This window comes from Macaca fascicularis, chromosome 11, assembly GCF_037993035.2.
Source record: "Macaca fascicularis isolate 582-1 chromosome 11, T2T-MFA8v1.1".
NCBI lineage: Eukaryota > Metazoa > Chordata > Mammalia > Primates > Cercopithecidae > Macaca > Macaca fascicularis.
This window is the reverse complement of record NC_088385.1, coordinates 5531705-5557689: the sequence shown is the minus strand read 5'-3', so window position 1 is coordinate 5557689 and position 25985 is coordinate 5531705. Positions and strand designations below refer to the sequence as shown.

General features: G+C 39.3%; 1 protein-coding gene across 2 annotated transcripts in view; it reads right to left on the bottom strand.

Annotated features, from left to right (window-relative positions):
- Nucleotides 1-3898: 3898 nt before the first annotated feature.
- The window catches only part of NDUFA9 (NADH:ubiquinone oxidoreductase subunit A9), a 38784-nt gene continuing 16697 nt past the window's right edge, over nucleotides 3899-25985 (bottom strand). For both annotated transcript variants that reach the window (XM_065523594.1, XM_005569865.5), the window contains exons 7-11: nucleotides 23327-23394; nucleotides 22040-22116; nucleotides 8794-8889; nucleotides 5791-5857; nucleotides 3899-4195 (exon numbers count right to left, since the gene is read on the bottom strand). In XM_065523594.1, coding sequence (XP_065379666.1) covers nucleotides 4025-4195; nucleotides 5791-5857; nucleotides 8794-8889; nucleotides 22040-22116; nucleotides 23327-23394 — 479 coding nt within the window. In that variant the 3' untranslated portion in view covers nucleotides 3899-4024. The remainder of the gene's footprint in view (nucleotides 4196-5790; nucleotides 5858-8793; nucleotides 8890-22039; nucleotides 22117-23326; nucleotides 23395-25985) is intronic.

The following is a 25985-nucleotide window of genomic DNA, read 5'->3' as shown; positions in this document are numbered from 1 at the left end:
GCAAGAGCCACCACACCTGGCCCACAGAACTTATTTTTATCATTAGGATGAAGAATGTGAGATGATCTTAAGGCCTAGCAAAGCTGTGGGAAATACACAGGAGGGCCAAGGAAGAACATGAAAGGAATTTAAAGTAGAATCATAAGGTAAATAGATTTGCTGAATCACAAAGGTTTAATGATAAATGTAGGTAAATGAGGAGTGAAAACATGATAATGGGATGGGTTTAGTCTTGCAGGCTCAAATCAACTGTGAGAATCAGGTAATGTGCAACCTGAATCCCAAGAAGGGTGTGGCTTAAAGTCTCTATGGGGACAGCCCTTATCAATGGAGACTCAGTCCATCCCTCCTTATGAAAAGAATCACTCTGGATATGAGGGTCCTAGATCCTATGCCCAGCTCCCACTTCCTGGTCATATGCAATCTCCATACACTGAGAGGGTGATACCCACTAGCTTAGGATGGTAAAATTGTTTCTTTAGTCAGTGCTACGGCTTCAATGTTTGTGTCACTCCAAAATCAATGCTGAATTTAGTCACTAGTGCAATCGTATTGGTGGGGGTGGGGGAGGGCCTTTAGGAGATGATTAGGTCATGAGAGCTCTGCTTTCATATATGGGACTAGTGCTCTTATAGAAGAGGTTGAAGAGAGCGCCCTAGTCCCTTTTTGCCCTTCTACCCATGTCCACCGTGTGAGGACACAGACAGAAGGAACCGTCTTTGAAGCAGAAAGAGCAGCCCTCACCAGACACCAAATCTGCTGGTGCCTTGATCTTGAACTTCCCAGCCTCCAAAACCGTGAGAAATATATTTCTACCATTTTCAAATTACCCAGTCTAAGGTATTTTGTTAAAACAGGAGGTATGAACCAATCCAGTTAGTAAAGGTCTCCAAGCTCTGAAAGACTTAAAATTAAGTATAGAGAATGTAGAGATTCAAATGCTTATTAATATTTTGTGTTAAATTTGGAAATAATCTCTGCATATTGGTATTTAAAGAATGCCATATTTAAGAATTTAGCATTTTTAAAGTTTTATTTCTGACACACAATAATTGTATATTTACGGGATACAATGTGATGTTTCAATACATGTATACACTGTATAGTAATCAAATCAGTATAATTAGCATATTCATCACCTCAGGTATTTATCACTTCTTTGTGGTAAAACAATGATTAAAGAGCACTGTGGACATGTAGAGGAATAGGCATACCAGGAATAGGCATACCATGGTGTCAGAACACAAAAATGAAGAATTAAACACACATCGCATGACTTTCGAAAACCTACTTAGTCATCTGAACTTAGAATCTGTTTTACAGATATAAAGGATCTTTGGTATGGGTTTAATATGTGTTGAGTGTTCTAAGAATGCAAGTACCATGTAAATTTTGAGAGGATTCTATTCTATTCTATGCTGTTCTGAACTTTACTAGAAGTCATTCACTATTTCAAAAGTTGACATCACAGCAATGCTGCTGATGGCATTTAAATGGAGACTACAGCCCACCCCTGCATCAGACCAGTCTGCATTTGTTACCGCATCCGTGGTGACTGCCCACATGGACGCAAGCAACGGACTACTTCCTCATGTCTTCAGTGCTGGTGTGCTCTCTATATATCTTACTGTGTACTACTTTCCTTTCACTTCTTGTTTACATAAGGCACTGATTATATTTTGGTTACATATATAGACAGGCTAGAGTAACTACGACTTCCATATCAGGATAATAGAAGGTGCATTACCAACCATCTGTTACAAAAGGAGGCACTGGGTGTGACAGGAAGGGAAAACTATCCTGGTTGAATTATAGCTTTAGAAGTATATCACATCCTGAGTTATGATACAAGTTAGAGGTGAGAAATAGCGTTGCTAGAAAATGAAGATAATTACAGTTAAGACAGAAGAAATAAGACCTGGTGTTCAATAGATCAGTAGGGTAACTAGAGTTAATACTAATCTACTGTATATTTCAAAATAACTAGAAGAGAGTAATTTGAATGTTACTAGCCTAAAGATAAATATTTAAGGTGATGGATATCCCAATTACACTGATTTGATTACATGAATATGTCAAACTACCACATATACCCTGACAATATTTACATCTATTATGTATCAATAAAAAAATATTTTTAAAGAATCAAAAAAAGGAAAGAAAGTGTAGATATTCTAAGAGAGGACACTGTGCATTATAGAATTATAGTTCCTTTTCAAATTAAATCCACCCATCTCTGGCCTACTGGCTGGCTCATGGCCAGCAGGGGTGTCATCCAAAATAACAGGTAGTATCTGAAGAAAAAATGTGAAGTTGGGTATGTGTTCCTTTCCCTAGTACGCTGATTCTGACATACTTGTGTACAGGAGAATAAACCGGAATGTTTAACAAAACTAAAATTCCTTCCTGAGACTGTGGTTCAGCAGGTCTGGGGTGGGGGTCAGCAACCTGGATTACTAACAGGAATCACTCTGATACAGCTCTTCTGTGTGGCAGTGCTTCTCATACTCTAATGTGCACACACATCTCCTGGAGACCTTGCTAAAATGCAGATTCTGATTCAACAGGCCTGGGACAGAACAAAATCTAGGATTCTGCCTTTTTTTTGTTTTTTTTTTTTTGAGACAGGCTCTCACTCTGTTGCCCAAGGCTGAAGTGCAGTGGCACTATCATAGCTCACTGTAACCTTGAACTCCCATGCTCAAGCAATCCTCATACCTTAGCCCCTCGAATAACTGAGACTACAGGTGCATGCCACCATGCCCTACTAACTTTTTGAAATTCTTTTATAGAGACAAGGTCTTGCCATATTGCCTAGGCTGGTCTCAAACTCCTGGCCTCAAGTGACCGTCCTACCACAGCAACTCAAAAGCGTTGGGATTACAGGTGTAAGCCACTGTGCCCAGCCTGGATTCTGCATTTCTGACAAGCCCCAAGATGATCCCAATGCTGGTGATCTACGGATCACACTTGGAGTAGCTCACTGTTGCCCGTTTTGAGACAAAAAGATTCTGATGCAGGCAAAAAGGGCAGGTGGAGAACTTACCTTCAACACTGATATACCTTTCTCTCTGTAAGGAGGAGGTGGGATTACCATAATCAAACAGGGTTTTTACTGACATCCCTGTCCCAAACATAGATCAGGAGGCTGAAGTCCAGTGAAACACAATGACCAACCCTGGGTCACCCAGGACAATGATATGTTGGCTTCACCACAAATTGTCGGAGTTTTAAATCATACTGTACTGGGGGATCTGCCAACACTAAACCAATTGTTCATCTGGATCTTGGCTGCAATTTTAAGAACTTCATTAGAAGGTCCTAATTCCTAAGTGCTGGCACTGCTGGCATAGAAGCTGAAGCATCTCCTTTGCATGGGAAGAGAATCTATCTACACTTACGTGTCTGAAAGAATCCAGATTTGGTACTAAGGGCTCAGATTGGGTACTAAGGGCATGGGGCGGGCCTCAGATAGCTCAGATCCAAGAAGACTGTGGAATTACTGCAAGGGGTTTGAGAATCTATGGACAATGGTTTTCTATGTATGTACTACTATTTTTAAAAGGCATATGGACATTATTAAAACGAATTTTTAAAACACCTTCAGTGTAAACACATTTGGGTTAGGGGATACTGTATGCTCTCTCATTTAATGGAGATTAAAAACAATCACATATCACTTGGGGTCTTTACAATATTCTGACATTAAAAAGGGTCCTTGTCTTCTAGAACGTATGCTAGAAGTGGTGTGTCATAGGAAAATTCAAACTCTCTGGCATTTCAGAGAATAAACAGTATATATGTCATTATTAAATATGTACGTTTAACAAAAATTATGCTCAAGTTCTAAATGACTGCATTTCTCATTTTGTAAATCAAGAAAGAAAATACTGCAGAATTCAACCTCAAATGTTTTTAATAGTGGAACTGTGTACAGGATCCTCTAAAGAGACGACCTGGCTGGGTGCTCAAACCACATGGGCTGACCCCGAAGACACCAAAACCAAGAGCTGCTCAGGAGGCACTAAAAGTCGACAGTCTTGGCCGGCTTCACATCCTCAATTTCGGTAGACAGCCAGCGGTAGGCGCGGTGACGGCGCAGCACCTCGATGGCCTTGAGTTCCAGTGGCGTTGCCTGAATGCCAACGTCTTCTAAGCCAGGCAGGTGAGGCGATTTCATGTCTGTGATGTGCATCTTTGAATAAACAAAGGACCACAGACAATGCTGAAAACTGGCCGAGAACGAAGTGCTATCCTAGCAAGCATTTAAACATTCAAGCTGGCACGAGTCCTAGTATTGAGACTTAATTGCTTTCAAAGAATATGTGGCAATTTTCGATTCATGCAAATCACTATAAAAGTAGAACACACAAAGAGGACTTAAGACACCAAAAGGGCAAGATCACTAAGTATCAGATCGAGGTCCCCGGTGGGAGCCACGAGCACAGGATGTTGGCGGTACATGAGCCATTCTATATACAGATTTCAACAGAAATAAATCTAGGGCAGGGAAGCACAAGTCATCACACTTGCCAGGGGAGGCTTCACAGGAGGGTTTAGGAATCAAATCAGGGCTAAAGCAGAACCAGTCCATTCCTCAGTTCTCGCATGGCCCTGTTTTCTGAGCATGGGCATTCTGACTCAATTTTAACTTTGAATTTAGGAGATAACACAGCATTTGTTCCTTGTCCATTAAAAAAAAAAAATAACTTTTTGGCTCCAGCTATGCTCAACCTGGTTGACTAATGCTCACTGTAGAGCTAGAAAACCAAACCCATCTTGTTTATAGGGAAAGACAATGAACTGTCAAGTTTGCAAAGATCCCAGATTGTTCCATACCACATGAATAGAATCCATTTGCACCTGGAGCAGCATCAATCCCTCATCCTACCCACCTGAAAGTCTGCAATCCTTTTACCAGAGGACTGTAAGCCAGTCTGCAAACCAAAGCCAAAACCCACTCAGGCCACTGTGTCAACACTTTCTCAATTATAAATGTAAGAGACACTTTAGTGTAAGATAAACTGAAGCGTCTGACAACCAGTTCTCCTGCCTGATCTTTCATAAACAATGTCTGAAGAAAGTACGCGAGCTGCCCACTTTCTCACGTTCCCTAAGCACTATTTTCTCATCTTGTCTACACTTTAGGTTTTAGGTAGCATTCAGGGGACAATGTGGCTGCTTCTTGTCAATATACGGTCCATAGGTCATCAAAGGTAGACGTGGTATTGGTATAGTATTTTTATTTTATTTTGCATCCTCCCTGGAAACAAACGCACAGGCACATGACATGAGGTCTGAGAACTGACTATTGGATGTGGCAGCAAGGAGATTGTGGGGAACCTTGAAAAGAGCAATTTTAGGGGAGAAATGGGAATAAAAGCCTGACTGGAGTAGGTTAAAGAAAGAATGAAGAAACTGTCAATAGTTTCTTCAGGATGTTAGGAGGAAGTCAGGAGGAGTTAGGATGTGAACGGACACAACAGGAAAGTAGCTAGAAGAGTGGTGGGAGGAAGAGAGGCTTTGGCAGGGGAGCTATTAGGTAATTTTGTGTGTTGACAGGAATGATCACGCAGAGAAAGAAACACTGATAATGACGGACAGCAGGTATGGAGGAGCCGCCCCCTGGAGCAGCGCAGGTGGATGAGTTTCAGTGCTAGTAGAAGGGCTGACTGCAGACAGCAAGAACAGCAAACAGACAACAGCCGGGAGACAAGCAAGCAAGCAAACCAAAGTAAGTCTAACTTCCCATCATCTGCCCAGGCAGATGCTTTCCACACATATACTCACCCGCTCCACTTTATCCCTTGTTATCAAGGGCTGAAATGGGTTTATTTCAAAGACTCTTGCTACCCATCTGGAAAAAGAAATATATATAGCACATGTGATAAGCATCTCTCTGTCCAAGATGTAAGCTGGCCTATAAGAACTACAGGAAGACAGACTGCTGTAGAGCAGTCTGAACTGATTTTTTTTTTTTAAAGAAAATAACCAACATCTTGGCACCTCGACCTGTGAGGCTACCTCTGCTTTTTGGTCCATCTCCTCTCAAGCCAACCCAGTTGGCTGCTGTAACTGCTGGTACACTTTGTTCTCCAAAGAAATAACAGATCTTAAACTAAAAAGAAATAAAACCAACAAACAACAAAGCAAACAGAAAAACTCCAATATTCAATCACATCTGTGAAATTCAATCTAATCTAAACCTCAGATATTCAAATATGCTGCCTTTACGAACACAGGGCAAGCTGAATGGTGTGTAAAATATAAAACGTAATCCCTAAAAGCTGGGGCCCTTGAGGGGAAAAAAAATCCAAAAGCAAGGAGAAGGCTAAAATCTATGGTTCAAATCAGGACAACAATATAAAACCCAAAACGAGAAAGGCCACCTATCTTCATTACTACCATCTCTTCACTCCTAATGAAAACTGAAGGGCTCCTGCCATGCCACTTGAGCTCCCATCATTGGTAACCTCAGGGCAGTGGCTTTTTCTTTTCTTTCCTTTTTTTTGTTCTCTCCTTTTTTTTTGTTCCAGAGACAGGGTCTCACCATGTTGTCCAGGCTGGATTCAAACTCCTGGGCTCAAGTGATCCTCCCACCTCAGCCTCCCAAGTAGCTGGGACTACAGGTGTGCACCACTGTGCCCAGTAGCAGTGGGTTTTCAACTAGCATCTGAGGAACACTAGGAATTTGCTGGGGCCCCACGGAGTCCTGGGGGGCCAAGGGTTTGGGAGTGCATGTGTTGAGTATCATCCATCACTGCAACCAGACCAGCTCTTTTATTGGATTTACCCAGCAGGACTTGATGTAAAACTTCAGTGAACACAGGATTCCACAGCTGTTTAAAGGCTTGAAAAACAACATTCTAATGCATAGTATAAATACATGAAAAAGGAAGCTGGTTAGAATTTCTCCAGCAACATATAAAGCCTCAGATTCCTCAATGGCAGAAAAAAATAATTTATTGGGCTAACACAGCTTAATAAAAACACTCATTACAAACCTCTAACTCTCTGTGCCCTCATTCTATGCTAACAGATCACTTCAGGTCTCTATCCAACCTAAACCTCAGATATTCAAATATTCTAGTGTCCTCAGTGGACCATGTCATGGACATACATAAGCCAACTCTAACTCAATTTTATGTACAACCATGAAAGCCCCTCACTTCAATCTGGCTTATATGCCTTTCACGGCACTGAAGCCATAGACACAAATGGTCATTTGTTGACATTTTTTTGGTCCTTTATCTTATTTGACTCTTCTGTAAGACTTCATTCTACCAATATCAACAGAGTGCCTACTGTGTACCAGGCATTGTTCTAGGGGCTTGAGATACATGTGAATGAACAGCAACGTTCCCCTTCTTAAAACATCGATTCCCTCCTTAAAACACTCCATTCCCTTTGGTATCTAGAATTCCAAACTCTCGTTTCCCACTTAAATATCTGATCACTTCTTTTTGGCCTTCTTATAAGTTTCTCTTACTCTGTGGCCTCCTCTTCTACTCACTCCATATACTCTCCTTACTTACTTTATAGATAGCTGTGATATTAAAGGAGATAAAGTAAATAGCCTGAAAGGTACAACACTCAATAAATATTGTTATCATGCTGCATTCTAGTGGTCTATTTTTCTGGTACCCCTGTTAGACCATAAGATTTTTAAGTGTTTATTGTAATATTCTGAGTACCTAGTACATTATCTAAGACATAGTAGGCATTCAATAAATATTTGTTGAAAGAATGAATGAAAACCCAAATGAAGATCAATTTGTGGCCAATGGATGTGACAGTCTCCTTAACCAGACCACTAGGGTGTGGCATGGTAAGTCCAAGATTTTATTTTATTTGGTTCAAATCAGGACAACAATATAAAACCCAGGACGAGAAAGGAGCTTCCATCAACAGTTACCTCAGGGCAGTGGGTTTTTCTTTTCTTTTCTTTGCCTTTTTTTTTTTTTTTCCCAGAGACAGGGTCTCACTATGTTGTCCAGGCTGGATTCAAACTCCTGGGCTCAAGTGATCCTCCCACCTCAGCCTCCCAAGTAGCTGGGACTATAGGTGTAACACCACTGTGGGCACTAGCAGTCACCTAGGCCGGGGTGCAGTGGCACAATCTCAGCTCACTGCAGCCTCGAACTCCCAAGCTCAAGCAATTCTCTTGCATCACCCCACCTCCACCCCAGTAGGTGGGACTACAGGCAGATGCCACCACATCCAGCTAATTTGGTATTTTTTGTAGAGATGGGGTTTCACCATATTGCCCAGGCTGGTCTCGAACCCCTGGGCTCAAGCAATCCATCCACCTTGGCCTCCCAAAGTGCTGGGATTATAGGCATGAGCCACCACTCCCAGCCAAGTCAAAGATACTTAACCGACAAAGAAAAGTGAACTAAGAAGTGGGGGAAGAAGAGAAGGCAACCACAAATCCAAGTCTGAATTAGCCTGACTCCTTTCCCAATAGCATGATCAAGTTGATTTAATAATGAGCGACATGAAACACAGGGGAACCTGACTGCCCCTTATGTATGTGCCCAGCAAGATATTTCTCCAAAATTAAACTCAATGGATTTAAATTGGAGAAAGTGAAAAACTGCAGATTTAATCTCCCAACACATTTTTTTTTCCGACACGAATCTATTTTTGCTTCTTCCCTATGGCTAATGTCATAATACTAGGAGATCTGGAGACTAGCCCTTCACACACCCTATAACCCTAAGGGAGAACATTAGGAACAAGTGTGTGGAGTTAGCTTTTTCACAAGTCACGCAAAAGGAGCACTCTACTTACCGATAGACAAAAAGTGGCAAGGGTAATGGGAGGAACAATCTGTGAGCCACAGCAAAGACGTACTTCACCAGGTCAAAGAGGAGGTACCTATTTGGACTATAAAAAGACAATACACAGTTCTTTCAAGTACATGCTTCTCACAAACTTTCCTTTATAACAAAATAACATTTTTCTTATAAAAAAGGAAACATATATGGACTGTAGTAGATACAGACTAGCACAAAGAAAAATCACCCATAATCCCATTATGAAAGATAGTTAATATAATTGAAATATATCCTTCTCATCCCCTTACATATACACATTATTTTGGTTTTAATAAATACACAATCCATTCTATTCTGTAATGTATTTTTCATTTAACATTATATCATAATTGTCTTTCCACGTCGTTAAATATTTTATTGCATGTTTCATGACTGCACATATTACGCTACATGTAATCACAAGTATTTTATCAATTGCCAGTTTCGAGATATTTAAGCTATTAAAAATCTTTTTCTTTTATAAAATAATGTTTTAATGAACATTCTTATAATAAATATTTGTACTTATCCATGATTATGCATTGTGAATATATTTGTAGAAGTGGAACTGGGTCAACGTAGACTTTGAAATTTTAAGGCTTTTATTGAATACTTCTAAACTGCTTTTCAAAATGGTTCTATTAATTTATATAAAATGTTAATAAGAATGCCCCCTCCACCCAAAATGAGTTGTCATAAAAAAAATTTTTTTTTGCCAATCTGCTAGGTTAAAAAAAAAAAAAGGCATCTCATGTTTTAATTATGTCTTTAATATAAGAGATTATTTCTTCATGACTTTTTGGTTATTTGGTTATTTATCTTTTCTTTCCTCCTGGAGTCCCCGTCTATAACAGTGTTTTGTGCACATAAAATTTTAACTGTTTAACCAAAACTACTGATTTTCTTTATGGCTTGGATTCATAGTTAGAAAATTCCTCTGCAGTGACATAAATGTCCACATTTTGTCTAAAGCTTATAAAAAAAGATTTTTTTTTTACTATAAAGTCACTTCTGTGACATGTTTTTGCACATGATATAAGGCAAACATGTAATTACATTTTTCCGAAGATGTAAGCCAATTGCTTCAATGTTATTTACAGAATCTTTACTATACTGCTTCTTTCCCTATACTGAAATGTCACCTTTATCACATACTATATCCTTACATATAATGGGACTGTTTCTGAACTTTCTGCTCTATTCCATTAATCTGAATAGTTCTGTACGATTTTAACCTAGCATTAATAAGTATCAGTGCTTATAATACATTTTAATATTTCTTTACCCATTTCCTAATTCATTTGCATGTTTCATGACAGTAAATCTGTGACAACCAAGAGCTGAGTGAAGGTAATTCAGTGAGAACCTCATTATCCTGACATACTTTACTAAAAAACATGAAACTATCAGCTAGGAGAAACATAAAAGGCCTTAAAGTAGGGTTCTTCAAATTCCAGAAGGATTTGTAAGGATCATTACAGGATACATAATACATGCTATGCCAAGAACAACTTGAATGTTTATGATGACAAACAAAACTGTATCATGGGTAAACTAATTCTACATAATAAGTTTCCTCTTCAGCTGTTCTGAAGCACTGTGTGTTCCATTAAGTACAACTGGAACACTAGTTTAAGTGCCCTTGCTCACAGCCAAAGGTACATTGAAGCCCGCGTCCCTCCCAGCTTAGATTTCAAGGCTCAGCACTACAGTTATCCCTCTGCAAATATCCTCAGTAAAACTTGTCTCCCAGGCCCGTACCCATTATACTTGCTAAGCAAAACTCTCACTCTGGTTGATCCAAACATCTGCCTTCTCTGAGCCTGAAACCCCAGAGGGACAAAACTGTAGACAAAATACAATTGGGCTGATTGACTTCACCTTATTATTTTATCAGTAATTTCAAATGGAACACTCAGTTCTGCTTGGCAATCCCACATGTTCTCCTAGGAAATGCTCTTTCCTATTCTCCCAGGGCATCCTTTCTATATTCTCTGTCCTCAAATTTTCCACACACTTTTCTGACCCACTCCATCCTGCCTTTTAGCTAACCTCACATTCCAACAAGAAAAGATACTCCTTAAATTCCCACAGCCAAATCTACCTGCATCTGCATATATCCTTGAATTCTTTTCCTCGTTAAAATTGAAGAAATGTTTGCCTTTTACAAAGGTCAAACCCTCATTTGCACTCTGTATCCAACTCCTCTCAATTCCTGAAGGACTTTGCTCCTTTTTTGTCGGCCCCATCTCCTGAGTCATCAAGCGATATCTCTTTCCTGGACCATTCTTACCAATTTATAAACAAGATGTACAATCTTCCAAATCCAGGATGGTGCCTCCCTTGACAAGACATTCATGTTTCACAGCCTTCTCTTTACCGCTTTCCTTTGCTCCCTTTTACAGGGAAACTTCTCCAAATAGTTACCTAACTGTTGCCTCCAGTTCCTATCCTGCCATTCAAATCTCACTGCAATCCAATCTGCCCTTTGCCCAATGTTCAAATGAGGTCATTAAGATGACCATGAATCTCTGTACTGTCACTCAATCAATCTCTGGCAGCGCCCAATATAGTTACCAACTCCCTCCTTCTGGTTTTCTTTCCAATTCACTGGACTTTCCTTTTTGGTCATTTATTTTAATTATTTTGCTTATTACTTATGCATCTCATCACTAATCTATAAGCTCCACAAAGGCAGAAATCTTACCCATGCTATTCACTATTGTGGCATAATTTACGCACATTAGAATTCATCCATTTTAAGCATATAATTCAATGATTTTTCATACATTTACCAAGTTATACAATCATTACCATAATCCAGTTTTAGAATATTTTTCTTACTCTAGTAAGATCCTCCACAGCCATTTAATCCTGGATTTTACTCCTAGGCTCAGGCAATCACTAATCTACTTATATTTGCCTTTTACAGATACTTCATATAAATGGAATGTGAACATGTGATCTTCTGCATCTAGCTTCTTTCATTTACTATGTTTTTGAGGTTCATACATGTAACATGTCAATATTTCATTCCTTTTATTGTTGAACGTCTATTATATGGGAATGCTACTATGTTTTATTTTTCCTTTCATCAGTTGATGAGTATGTGAGATGTTTCCAATTTTTAGCATTTATGATAATGTTGCTATGAAAATCTAAGCGCTAATCTTTGTGTAGGCACATTTTCATTTCTTTTGGGTAAATACCTAGGAGTAAAACCCATAGGCCATACAGAAAATGTATGCTAACTTTTTAAGAAGATGCCAAACTGTTTTCTAAAGTGGCTATACAATTTTACACCCCTACCAGCAATGTATGAAGGTTCCTATTACTCCATGTCTTCATCAACATTTGTTATTCTCTCTGTGAACTGGTATCTCGTAATGGTTTTGATTTGCATTTTCCGTAATGACTAATGATATGGAGCATCTTTTCATGTGCTTTTTAGCAATTAAGTACATCTGCTGTGCTGATATGCCTATTCACGTCTTTTGCTCATATTAAAAAATGGATCGTCTTCTCATTGAGTTCTAAGAGTTCTTTGTATATTCTGGATATTATCAGATATGTAATTAACAAATATTTTCCCCCAATCTGTGACTTGTTTTTTCATTTTCTTAATGGTGTCTTTTGAAACACAAGAGTTTTAATTTTGGTGAAGTCTAATGTATCCAATTATTTTTTATTTTATGAAATACGCTTTTGATGCCATAGCTAAAAATCTTCTAGAACCCAAGGTCTAGAAGATTTTCTATTTTCCTTCCAAAATTATTATAGTTTTATAACTCTTTAATTTTTTTTTTTTTACATTTTTACCAATTGAAATTTTTTTTTAATTTTACTTTAATTTCTGGGGTACACGTGCAGAACGTATAGGTTTGTTACATAGGTATACATGTGCCATGATGGTTTGCTGCACCCATCAACCTGTCATCTACATTAGGTATTTCTCCTAATGCTATCCCTCCTCTAGCCCCCCACTCCTGGCAGGCCCCGGTGTGTGACGTTCAACTCCCTGTGTCCATGTGTTCTTATTGTTCAACTCCCATTTATGAGTGAGAATATACGGTGTTTGGTTTTCTGTTCTTGTGTGAGTTTGCTTAAAATGATGGTTTCCAGCTTCATCCATGTCCCTGCAAAGGACATGAACTCATCCTTTTCTGTATACTGGCTGCATAGTATTCCATGGTGTATATGCGCCACAGTTTCTTTTATCCAGTCTATCATTGATGGACATTTGGGTTGGTTCCAAGTCTTTGCTATTGTGAATGGTGCTGCAATAAACATACATGTGTCTTTATAGTAGAATGATTTATAATCCTTTGGGTATATATACTCAGTAATGGGATTGCTGGGTCAAATGGTATTTCTACTTTGAGATCCTTGAGGAATTGCCACATTGTCTTCCACAATGGTTGAACTAAATAATTTACACTTCCACCAACAGTGTAAAAGCATCACTATTTCTCCACATCCTCTCTAGCATCTGTTGTTTCCTGACTTTTTAATGATCGCCATCCTAACTGATGTGAGATGGTATTTCACTGTGGTTTTGATTTGCATTTCTCTAAGGACCAGTGACGATGAGCTTTTTTCATACGTTTATTGAACTGCATAAATGTCTTCTTTTGAGAAGTGTCTGTTCATATCCTTCGCCCACTTTTTGATGGAGATTTTTCTTGTAAATCTGTTTAAGTTCTCTGTAGATTCTGGATTTTAGCCCTTTTTCAGAGGGATAGATTGCAAAAATTTTCTCCCATTCTGTAGGTTGCCTGTTCACTGTGCAGAAGCCCTTTAATTTAATTAGATCCCATTTGTCTATTTTGGCTTTTGTTGCCATTGCTTTTCGTGTTTGTCATGAAGTCTTTGCCAATGCCCATGTCCTGAATGGTATCGCCTAGCTTTTCTTCAAGGGTTTTTATGGTTTTAGGTCTTATGTTTAAGTCTTTAATCCATCTTGAGTTAATTTTTGTATCAGATGTAAGGAAGGGATCCAGTTTCAGCTTTCTGCATACGGCTACCCAGTTTTCCCAACATCATTTATTAAATGGAGAATCATTTCCTCATTGCTTGTTTTTGTCAGATTTGTCAAAGATCAGATGGTTGTAGATGATGGATCTACAGATGGATGTAGGCATTATTTCTGAGGCCTCTGTTCTGTTCCATTGCTCTATATACCTGTTTTGGTACCAGTAACATGCTGTTTTGGTTACTGTAGCCTTGCAGTACAGTTTGAAGTCAGGTAGTTAGTATGATGCCTCTAGCTTTGTTCTTTTGGCTTAGGACTGTCTTGGCTATGTGGGCTCTTTTTGGTTCCATATGAACTTTAAAGTAGTTTTTTTCCAATTCTGTGAAGAAAGTCAATGGAAGTTTGATGGCGATAGCACTGAATCTATAAATTACTTTGGGCAGTATGGCCATTTTCATGATATTGATTCTTCCTATCCACAAGCATGGAATGTTTTTCTGTTTGTTTGTGTCCTCTTTTATTTTGTTGAGCAGTGGTTGGTAGTTCTCCTTGAAGAGGTCCTTCACGTCCCTTGTAAGCTGGATTCCTAGATATTTTATTCTTTGTAGCAATTGTGAATGGGAGTTCACTCATGATTTGGTTCACTCATGGTTTGTCTGTTATTGGTGTATGGGAATGTTTGTGATTTTTGCACATTGAGTTTGTATCCCAAGACTTTGCTGAAGTTGCTTATCAGCTTAAGGAGATTTGGGGCTGAGAGGATGGGGTTTTCTAAATATACCATCATGTCATCTGGAAACAGAGACAATTTGACTTCCTCTTTTCCTAATTGAATACCCTTTATTTCTTTATCTTGCCTAATTGTCCTGGCCAGAACTTCCAATACTACGTTGAACACGAGTGGCGAGAGAGGGCATCCTTGTCTTGTGCCGATTTTTAAAGGGAATGCTTCCAGTTTTTGCCCATTCAGTATGATACTGGCTGTGGGTTTGTCATAAATAGCTCTTATTATTTTGAGATATGGTCCATCAATACCTGGTTTATTGAGGGTTTTTAGCATGAAGGGCTGCTGAATTTTGTCGAAGGCCTTTTCTGCATCTATTGAGATATTCATATGGTTTTTGTCATTGGTTCTGTTTACGTGATGGATTACATTTATTGATTTGCGTATGTTGAGCCAGCCTTTTATCCCCGGATGAAGCCGACTTGATCACGCTGGATAAACTTTTTGGTGTGCTGCTGGATTCGGTTTGCCAGTATTTTATTGAAGATTTTCGCATCAGTGTTCTTCAGGGATATTGGCCTGAAATTTTCTTTTTTTGTTATGTCTCTGCCAGGTTTTGGTATTAGGATGATGCTGGCCTCAAAAAATGAGTTAGGGAGGATTCCCTCTTTTTCTATTGATTGGAATAGTTTCAGAAGGAATGGTACCAGCTCCTCTTTGCACCTCTGGAATAATTCAGCTGTGAATCCATCTGGTCCTGTTGGTAAGCTATTAATTGCTACCTCAATTTCAGAACTTGTTATAGGTCTATTAAGGGATTCAACTTCTTCCTGGTTTAGTCTTGGGAGGGTATATGTGTCCAGGAACTTATCCATTTCTTCTAGACTTTCTAGTTTATTTGCATAGAGGTGTTTATAGTATTCTCTGATAGTACTTTGTATTTCTGTGGGATCGGTGGTGATATCCCCTTTATCATTTTTTATTGCATCTATTTGATTCTTTTCTTTTTCTTCTTTATTAGTCTGGCTAGCAGTCTATCTATGTTGTTTAGAAAAACAAACAAACAAACAAAAAAACAAAAAAAAAACAGCTCCTGGATTCATTGATTTTTTGAAGGGTTTTTCGTGTCTCTATCTCCTTCGGTTCTGCTCTGATCTTAGCTATTTCTTGCCTTCTGCTAGCTTTTTAAATTTGTTTGTTCCTGCTTCTCTAGTTTTTAAATGTGATGTTAGGGTATTGATTTGAGATCTTTCCTGCTTTCTCTTGTGGGCATTTAGTGCAATAAATTTCCCTCTACACACTATTTTAAATGTGTCCCAGAGACTCTGGAACATTGTGTCATTGTTCTCATTGGTTTCAAAGAACATCTTTATTTCTGCCTTCATTTCGTTATTTACCCAGCAGTCATTCAGGAGCAGGTTGTTCAGTTTCCATGTAGTTGTGCAGTTTTGAGTGAGTTTCTTAATCCTGAGTTCTAATTTGATTGCACTGTGGTCTGAGAGACTGTCATTTCTGTTCTTTTGCATTTGCTGAGGAGTATTTTACTTCCAACTACGTGGCCAATTTTAGAATAAGTGTGATGTGGTGCTGAGAATAAATTATATTCTGTTGATTTGGGGTGAAGAGTTCTGTAGATGTCTATTAGATCTGCTTGCTCCAGAGCTGAGTTCAAGTCCTGGATATCCTTGCTAATTTTCTGTCTCATTGATCTTTCTAATACTGACAGTGGGGTGTTAAAGTCTCCCACTTTTATTGTGTGGGAGTCTAAGTCTCTTTGTAGGTCTCTAAGAACCTAATTTTTGAATCTGGGTGCCCTGTATTGGATGCATATATATTCAGGATAGTTAGCTCTTCTTGTTGCATTGATCCCTTTACCATTACGTAATGCCCTTGTCTCTTTTGATCTTTGTTGGTTTAAAGTCTGTTTTATCAGACTAGGATTGCAACTCTTGCTTTTTTTTTTTTTTTTTTTTTTTTTTTTTGCTTTCCATTTGTTTGGTAAATATTCCTCCATCCCTTTGTTTTGAGCCTATGTGTGTCTTTGCACATGAAATGGGTCTCCTGAATACAGCAAATTGATGAGTCTTGACCCTTTCTCCAATTTGTCAGTCTGTGTCTTTTAATTGGGCCATTTAGCCCGTTTCCATTTAAGGTTAATATTGTTATGTATGAATTTGATCCTGTCATTATGATGCTAGCTGGTTATTTTGCCCATGAATTGATGCAGTTTCTTCATAGTGTCAATGGTCTTAAGAATTTGGTTTGTTTTTGCAGTGGCTGGTATCGGTTGATCTTTTCCATGTTTAGTGCTTCCCTCAGGAGCTCCTGTAAGGCAGGCCTGGTGGTGGCAAAATCTCTCAGCATTTGCTTGTCTGTAAAGGATTTCACTTCTCCTTTGCTTATGAAACTTAGTTTGGCTGGATACGAAATCCTGGGTTGAAAATTCTTTTCTTTAAGAATGTTGAATATTGGCCCCCATTCTCTTCTGGCTTGGAGGGTTTCTGCTGAGAGATCCACTGTTAGTCTCATGGGTAACATACCCTTTGTGGGTAACCTGACCTTTTTCTCTGGCTGCCCTTAATATTTTTTCCTTCATTTCAGCCGTGGTGAATCTGACAATTACGTGTCTTGTGGTTGCTCTTCTCGAGGAGTATCTTTGTGGTGTTCTCTGTATTTCCTGAATTTGAATGTTGGCCTGCCTTGCTAGGTTGGGGAAGTTCTCCTGGAGTTTTCCAAATTGGTTCCTGGTTCCATTCTCCCCATCACTTTCAGGTACACCAACCAAATGTAGATTTGGTATTTTCACATAGGCCTATATTTCTTGAAGGTTCTGTTCGTTTCTTTTCACTCTTTTATCTCTAGTCTTTTTGCTTTATTTCATTGAGTTGATCTTCAATCTCTGATATCCTTTCTTCCACTTGATCAATCCGGCTATTGATACTTGTGTATGCTTCACAAAGTTCCCATGCTGTGGTTTTCAGCTCCATCAGGTCATTTATGTTCCTCTCTAAACTGGTTATTCTAGTTAGCAATTCATCTAACCTTTTCTCAAGGTTCTTAGCTTCCTTGCATTGGGTTAGAACATGTCTACTTCTGTCAAATCATCAAACTCATTCTCCATCCAGTTTTGTTTCCTTGCTGGCAAGGAGTTGTAATCCTTTGGAGGAGAAGAGGCTTTCTGGTTTTTGGAATTTTCAGACTTTCTGACTGGTTTCTCCCCATCTTCATGGATTTATCTACCTTTGGTCTTTGAAGTCGGTGACCTTTGGCTGGGGTCTCTGAGTGAATGTCCTTTTTGTTGATGTTGATCCTATTCTTTTCTGTTTGTTAGTTTTCCTTCTAACAGGCCCCTCTGCTGCAGGTCTGCTAGAGGTCCACTCCAGACCCTGTTTGCTAGGGTATCACTGGCAGAGGTTGCAGAACAGCAAAGATTGTTGCCTGTTCCTTCCTCTGGAAGCTTCATCCCAGAGGGCACCTGCCAGATGCCAAACAGATTTCCCCTGTATGAGGTGTCTGTTGGCCCCTACAGGGACGTATCTCCCAGTCAGGACACATGTGGGTCAGGGACCCACTTGAGGAGGCAGTCTGTCCCTTATCAGAGCTCAAATGCTGTGCTGGGAGATCCGCTGCTTTCTTCAGAGCTGCCAGGCAGGGACGTTTAAGTCTGCTGAAGCTGCACCCCCAACTGCCCCTTCCCCCAGGTGCTCTGTCCCAGGATGGTGGAGTTTTATCTATAAGTCCCTGACTGGGGCTGCTGCCTTTTTTTCAGAGATGTCCTGCCCAGAGAGGAGGGAATCTGGAGAGGCGGTCTGGCCACCATGGTCTTACTGAGCTGCAGTGGGCTCTGCCCAGCTTGAACTTCCTGGAAGCTCTGTTTACACTGTCAGGGTAAAACCACCTACTCAAGCCTCAGCAATGCAGACGCCCCTCCCTCCCAAGCTCATACGTCCCAGGTCGAGCTCAGACTGCTGTACTAGCAGCAAGAATTTCAAGCCAGTGGATCTTAGCTTGCTGGCCTCTGTGGGGGTGGGACCCACCAAGCCAGACCACTTGGTTCCCTGGCTTCAGCCCACTTTCCAGGTGAGTGAAAGGTTCTGTCTCACTGGCGTTCCAGGTGCCACTGGGGTATGGAAAAAAACTCCTGTGGCTAGCTCAGTGTCTGCCCAAACAGTTGCCGTTTTGTGCTCGAAACCCAGGGCCCCGGAGGTGTGGGCACCAGAGTGAATCTCCTGGTCTGTGGGTTGCAAAGACAGTAGGAAAAGCGCAGTATCTGGGCCACAGCGCATGGTACAGTCCCTAATGGCTTCCCTTGGATAGGAGAGGGAGTTCCCCGATCCCTTAAGCTTCCCAGGTGAGACAACACCCCACCCTGTTTTGGCTCACCCTCCTTGGGCTGCACCCACTGTCCAACCAGTCCCAATGAGATGAACCAGGTACCTGAGTCGGAAATGCAGAAATCACTCGCCTTCTGCGTCAATCTCACTGGGAGCTTCAGACTGGAGGTGTTCCTATTCGGCCATCTGGTCAGCAATCCTTGTTTTATAACTTTTACACTGAAGTGTCAGAATTATTTTAATTTTTTCATGTACAGTGTGAGGTAGCAGTCTAAGTTCATCTTTTTTTAATGTGGATATCCCAAAACCATTTCTTGAAAAGACTATCCTTTATGAACAGACATTTCTCAAAAGAAGACATTCATACAGCCAACAGACACATGAAAAAATGCTCATCATCACTGGCCATCAGAGAAATGCAAATCAAAACCACAATGAGATACCATCTCACACCAGTTAGAATGGCGATCATTAAAAAGTCAGGAAACAACAGGTGCTGGAGAGGATGTGGAGAAATAGGAACACTTTTACACTGTTGGTGGGATTGTAAACTAGTTCAACCATTATGGAAAACAGTATGGCGATTCTTCAAGGATCTAGAACTAGATGTACCATATGACCCAGCCATCCCACTACTGGGTATATACCCAAAGGATTATAAATCATGCTGCTATAAAGACACATGTACACGTATGTTTATTGCGGCACTATTCACAATAGCAAAGACTTGGAATCAACCCAAATGTCCATCAGTGACAGACTGGATTAAGAAAATGTGGCACATATACACCATGGAATACTATGCAGCCATCAAAAAGGATGAGTTTGTGTCCTTTGTAGGGACATGGATGCAGCTGGAAACCATCATTCTTAGCAAACTATCACAAGAACAGAAAACCAAACACCGCATGTTCTCACTCATAGGTGGGAACTGAACAATGAGATCACTTGGACTCGGGAAGGGGAACATCACACACCGGGGCCTATCATGAGGAGGGGGGAGGGGGGAGGGATTGCATTGGGAGTTATACCTGATGTAAATGACGAGTTGATGGGTGCTGACGAGTTGATGGGTGCAGCACAGCAACATGGCACAAGTATACACATGTAACAAACCTGCACGTTATGCACATGTACCCAGAACTTAAAGTATAATAATAATAATAATAATAATAATAATAATAAAAGACTATCCTTTCCCCTTTGAAATGCCATACCACCTTTTTCAAAAATCAGTTGTCCATAAAGATTTATTTCTGAACTATCAATTCTGGTTAATTCATCTATATGTCAATTTTTATGTCAGTACCACACTATCTTGATAATTATAGCTGTTAAGTTTCAAAATTATGAAACTTAATGGTTTTGTCTATTGTGGGTCTTTGCATTACTATATAAATTTAGAATCAATTTATCAACTTCTGCAAAAAAGTCTGTTGGAATTTTGATAAAATTAAGTTGAATTTGTTGATCAGTTTGAAGGAACTTATCATTTTAATCATACTGACTCATCCAATCCATGAACATGGGATGTCTTGTTGCTTATTAGGTATAATACAACAAATTAAATTGTTAAACTTATACTTAAATATTCTATTATTTTTGATGCTGCTGTGAATAAAATTCTTTTCTTAATTTTATTTTCAGATTGTTCATTTACTAGTATATATTGATTTTTCTATGCTGATCTTATACATCGTGATTTTGCTGAATGTGTTTATTCATCATCACAGCTGTGTGTATGTATGAGTGTGTATCAATAGGTATTTTATGAATGAATGGCAAATAGAATGGACCAACATAATGTAATTCATAACCACAAAAAACCTAGGAGTTAAATTACAGCCTTATGCCACTGCCTTAGCCTCAAAATATCAGAGAAAAAAGCAAAGATTTTTTCCTGGGGTTGAAGAGACAAGAAATGTGTAGATGCGTATCTACAATTTCAAGAGGAAAAATATCTACACGGCAATGTCTAGTATTATTTTTCCCATCATTACGCCAGACAAGAATGACTTACTGGAGCCCAGACAAGAGGATAGTGGCTGGGCAAAGGTAAAAAGGAAAACGTGCAACTCATCCAGAGCTGGAGCAAGTAAAGTTCACAAAGCCATTTCTGCTCATTTATTCCCTGAAATCCTAGTCCATGTACCTCTTCACTAGAACTAATGTCTTTTGTGTTTAGTATTTTATGAAACCTGTATTGAATATACCGAATTATAATTCTTCCCCTAGACTATATAACTGATTGCATGCTAATGTACCAAACTGGGAACTGAAAAGGAGAAATATGTTTCGCAGCTGCTAGTTGACATGGAAAACCAAGAGCTTTTCACACTGAAAAAAATTGTTTGTTAAATAATAATAGTGGAACAGAACAATGTATAGATTCAGAATTCTGGGAATATATTCTATGCCTCTTGGCTTAAAGAGAAAAGTGTCATTTTCCTCTAGAGGCAAATATTTCTTAGGAATTAGGCTATCCCTTAATTACTGAGCCAGATCCTTCACTTTCACAGATGCCAACTGTCACTAGTTACTTTCACAGAATCACAGTGTTCTGAACCACTTACTAGGTGAATTTGATACCTCTCAACTTGGCAAATGAAGTCTTAGTTTTTGACGTTTAGTTAATTCAGCAAAAAAAGTCCTAAGCTTAGCTGTGACATGATTTAGTAATTTCAGGTAAGTCACATAGCTTAACTATACCTATTTTTTTCTGAGAGCAAATTTTAGCAAAGAGCATAAAAGAAATAATCAATCTTGCATAGCACTAGTAATTGTGCTATCAACCACCCATTTTCAGTATCTGGGGTCATTGTGATACTCCATCAAAATTAATGTGGTTTTATAACCATACTCACTCCCTGAAAGTGTTTTGTTTGTGTTTTAGAATTTACAGCAATATCCTTTTATATTTAAAAACACCACTGGAGTAGTACAAAACCATCGCTAAGGGTCACGGGACTAAGTATATGTAATAGTCTAGGGCAGTGGTTCTCAGACTTTGGTAACAGGAGAATCATTCATTAAAGTAGATTCCAGGTTCCCTCAAATTCTGATTTAATGCAAGCAATGAGGAGTTTCTGATATTGTAAAAGTGCAACAAATAAATCTGTTAGTAACTAATGTAGATATTGATTCCTTCATTATAATAGCACATTTTAAAATTCAAACTCTAAGCACTTACCCAACGAAAGCAAAGGTTTTCCCGCTGGCATCGGGATCCTTAACTATGTTAACAATTCCTTTGGATACATCTACGACCTATAAGAAATTATAATATATGTTTAAGTAATTGTTGAAAAAGAGAGAGAATGGGAGATGGAGAGATAGAAAGAAAGGAAAGAAGGGAAAAAGGAGGGAAGGAAGGAGAAAGGAAGAAGGCCACACTGATCTCAACAAAGAAAATGTGAAGTTAAAATAATGGCATTATCTATTCCCAGAAAGCTTCTTAAAAGAATGAGTCTTCCCTAGAGCTCAAATAATCCCTGCTATCCAAGTATTTTCCAAGTACGTATAATCCAAGGCTCATCCAAGTATTTTCTGTAGTAGGAATGCACTTACCCTCAGATAGCTTGAGGCCTTTCTGATTTGCTTTTGCCCACAACTTGCCAAGCTCATCTCTTACCACTCCCAACTCTCTTATTAAGCATCACAAACTATTAGGCTGAACCATATGGAATTGCTAATATTCTACCATTTTGATTTTCAAAAACAGTAATAGTGATTTTGGCCCCCAGGGGACAGTTGACAACTGTCTGGAGTCATTTTCAGTTGTCACATCTGAAGGATGGTGTGACTGGCATCTAGTGGCTAGAGGGCACGAATGCTGCTAAAAATCCTTCAACAACCCCCATAACGAAGAATTATCTGGCTCAAAATGTCAATAGTGCCACTACTGAGAAAACTTGGTTCAATCTAACATGGAATCCAACATGCTCTTTCACCTCTGGGCCCCTGTATATACCGTTCCCTCCGCATGTAATACTCTTCCCCAACTCCCTTCATCAGGCTTACCTTTAGACATCTTTAAGGTTTTACCCTAAACGCCCTTCCTTCTGAGATGCCCAAGTCTAGATTAGGTGCCCTTCTGATGTAATTACATAAAACCCTCTCCTTATCATAGCACTCATCACATTGTACAATAACTGCTTTACTTATATGCCTCAGACTGAAAGCAATTTGAGAATAGCAATTTGTGTCTATCTAGTTAATATCTTTATTTCCCTAATGATATGTGACATGTATGATGTGTCAAGCACATTAGGAGTTCAATAATTTTTTCTTAAATGAATGAACAAGTGAACACAGAGAGAAGGCATGTACCTCTTAAGTAAACTGAGAGGGAGCTAGCTGACACAAGGTGACAAAGAAAATGACAGAGTTACTAAATTAGGACAAAACCAGAAACCTGATCACCCAAATCTGAATTCATCAAAAATCCCTTTCTGATCCCCTTCATCCAAGTACTTACATATACTGGTTGTTTAACTGTCGTCCAGCTCAAAGATCCAAGGGGTGTAAGAACAAACTGACGCAGATCTAGTGGAAGAAAGAATGAGAACTACACTGAGAAGGTTTAAGTTGCTCTAAGACCCAACAATCTTAAGATTAACATAATTATTGTGCATAATAGAAATAATATAATGAATGTAGCTGACTCTGAGGAAGTAAATGCACTTACAAAAGGCAGTCATTAGCTTTCCAGATAACAAACACGGAAAATAAAAAGGCCAAACGTTTAAAACCGTGACGAACAAAGAATAGAGGTCAAATGGCTTGACAACTAGTCTGCTCTGCAATGCTAAAGCATCGCCATGCCCAAGACTGGACTCTAGCTGCACCCATTCTAAAGAGAAACCCAGAACTCTTCCTCCTTATCATACTTATCTGTTGATACGGCAACAGAACAGATGAGCTGTCTATCTAGTCAATATCTAGATGCGTTCTGCTGCTGTATCAACAGATGAGTGACACAGCACAGATAACCCAGAAAAAGGGCCTGATGGAAATATTAGTTGATATATGGTGCTGGCACAATTATTCTGCTATTTGAAAAAAACGTGAGATAATGTTTTAGTTCTCACCATAAACTAAAACAAATCCCAAGTAGTTTAAATGTTAGGTTTAAAAAGTTTTTTATTTTTTTAATTTTTTTTTTTATTAAAGCATTTAAGAGTAGAAATTAGGCCGGGTACAGTAGCTCATGCCTGCAATTCCAGCACTTTGGGAGGCCAAGATGGGCGGATCACAAGGTCAGGAGTTTGAGACTAGACTGGCCAATATGGTGAAACTCCATCTCTACTAAAAATACAAAAATTAGCTGGGCGTGTTGGCACACACCTGTAGTCCCAGCTACTTGGGAGGCTGAGGCCGGAGAATCGCTTGAACCCGGGAGGCAGAGGTTGCAGTAAGCCAAGATTGTGCCGCTGCACTCCAGCCTGGGTGACAGAGTGAGACTCCGTCTCAAAAAAAGCGTAGAAATTATTCACAATAATACAATAAAGAATAAAATACTTAAAAATAAACTTTATCAAAGTGGCAAAAGACACATGCTGAAAATCACAAAACATTGCTGAAAGAAATTAAAGGCACAATTAAATGGAAAGGCATCCCAAGTTCATGGAATGGAAGACTTAATAGTGTCAGGATGTTGCTATGTTTTAAATATGTTCCCTCCAAAGTTCAGACGTTGCCAATGTGACAGGAACTAACAGATAATTAGGTCATGAGGGTGCTCCCTCAGGGATTAAGGACCTCATAAAGGAGGCTTCATGCAGCATTCAGCTAGCTTGCTCTTCTCCTCTTCTGCCATGTGGGGACATAGCATTTGTCCCTTTTACCCTTCCACCTTCTACCATGTAAGCACACAGTAAGACGGCCCTCACCAGATGACAGCACCTGGATCTTGAGATTCCCAGCCTCCTGAACTGTTAGAAATAAATTTCTCTTCTTTATAAATTACTCAACGTTTGTTGCACCACAAAATGGACTAAGACACATGTCAATTCTACCCAAAGCAATCTCAGATTTAATGCAATCCCTATCAAAATCCCAATGGCTTTTTATTTTTGCAGAAATATAGAAAACTGCATCTTAAAATTCATATGGACTTTAAAGGGATTCCTTTAAACAGCCAAAACAATCTTGAAAAAGAACAAATTTTTGGAAGTCTCACACTTTCTGATTTCAAAACTTATTACAAAGGCACAGCAATCAAAACAGTGTAGTGATCAAAACAGTGGCATAAAGACAAAGATACAGAGCAATGGAATAGAGAAAAATAACTCTTGCATATATGGTCAAATGATTTCCAACAAAAGCACCAAGACCAATCAACAGGGAAAGATAATCTTTTCAACATACTGGATATCCACATGCAAAAGAATAAAATTGGACCCTTACCTCATACCATACACCCAAACTAAGTCAAAATGGATCAAAGACCTAAACCTAAGAGCTAAAACTAAAACTCTTAGACAAAAAGGAGAAAGCTTCATGGCATTGGACTTGGCAATGACTCCTTAGACACAATACTAAAAGCACGGGCAACAAAAGTAAAAATAGATAAACCTGACTACCTCAAAATTAAAAACTTCTGTGCCGCAAAGAACACAATTAACAGAGTGAAGAGGCAAACTAAAAAATGAGAGAAAACTTTACAAATCACATGCCTGAAAAGCATTTAACGTTCTGAATAAATAAACTCCTACAACTCGATAACAAAAAATAAACAACCCAATTTTAAAAATTAGCCAAGGACATGAATAGACATTTCTCCAAATAATAAAGTAGCCGAAAAGCACATGAAAAGATGCTCAACATCACTAATCATTAGGAAAACATAAATCAAAACCACATTGTGGCCAGGCATGGTGGCCCATGCCTACAATCCCAGCACTTTGGGAGGCTGGGGCAAAAAGACTGCTTGAGGCCAGGAGTTCGAGTCCAGCCCGGGCAAGAGAGCAAGACCTGTCTCTACAAAGATATTTATATATTTTTAGCCAGGTGTGGTGGTACACACCTGTAGTCCCACCTATGTAGGAAACTGAGTCAAGAGAATCCCCTGAGCCCAGGAGTTCAAGGCTGCAGTGAGCTGCGACTGTATCACTGCCTAGGTGACAGAGCAAGAC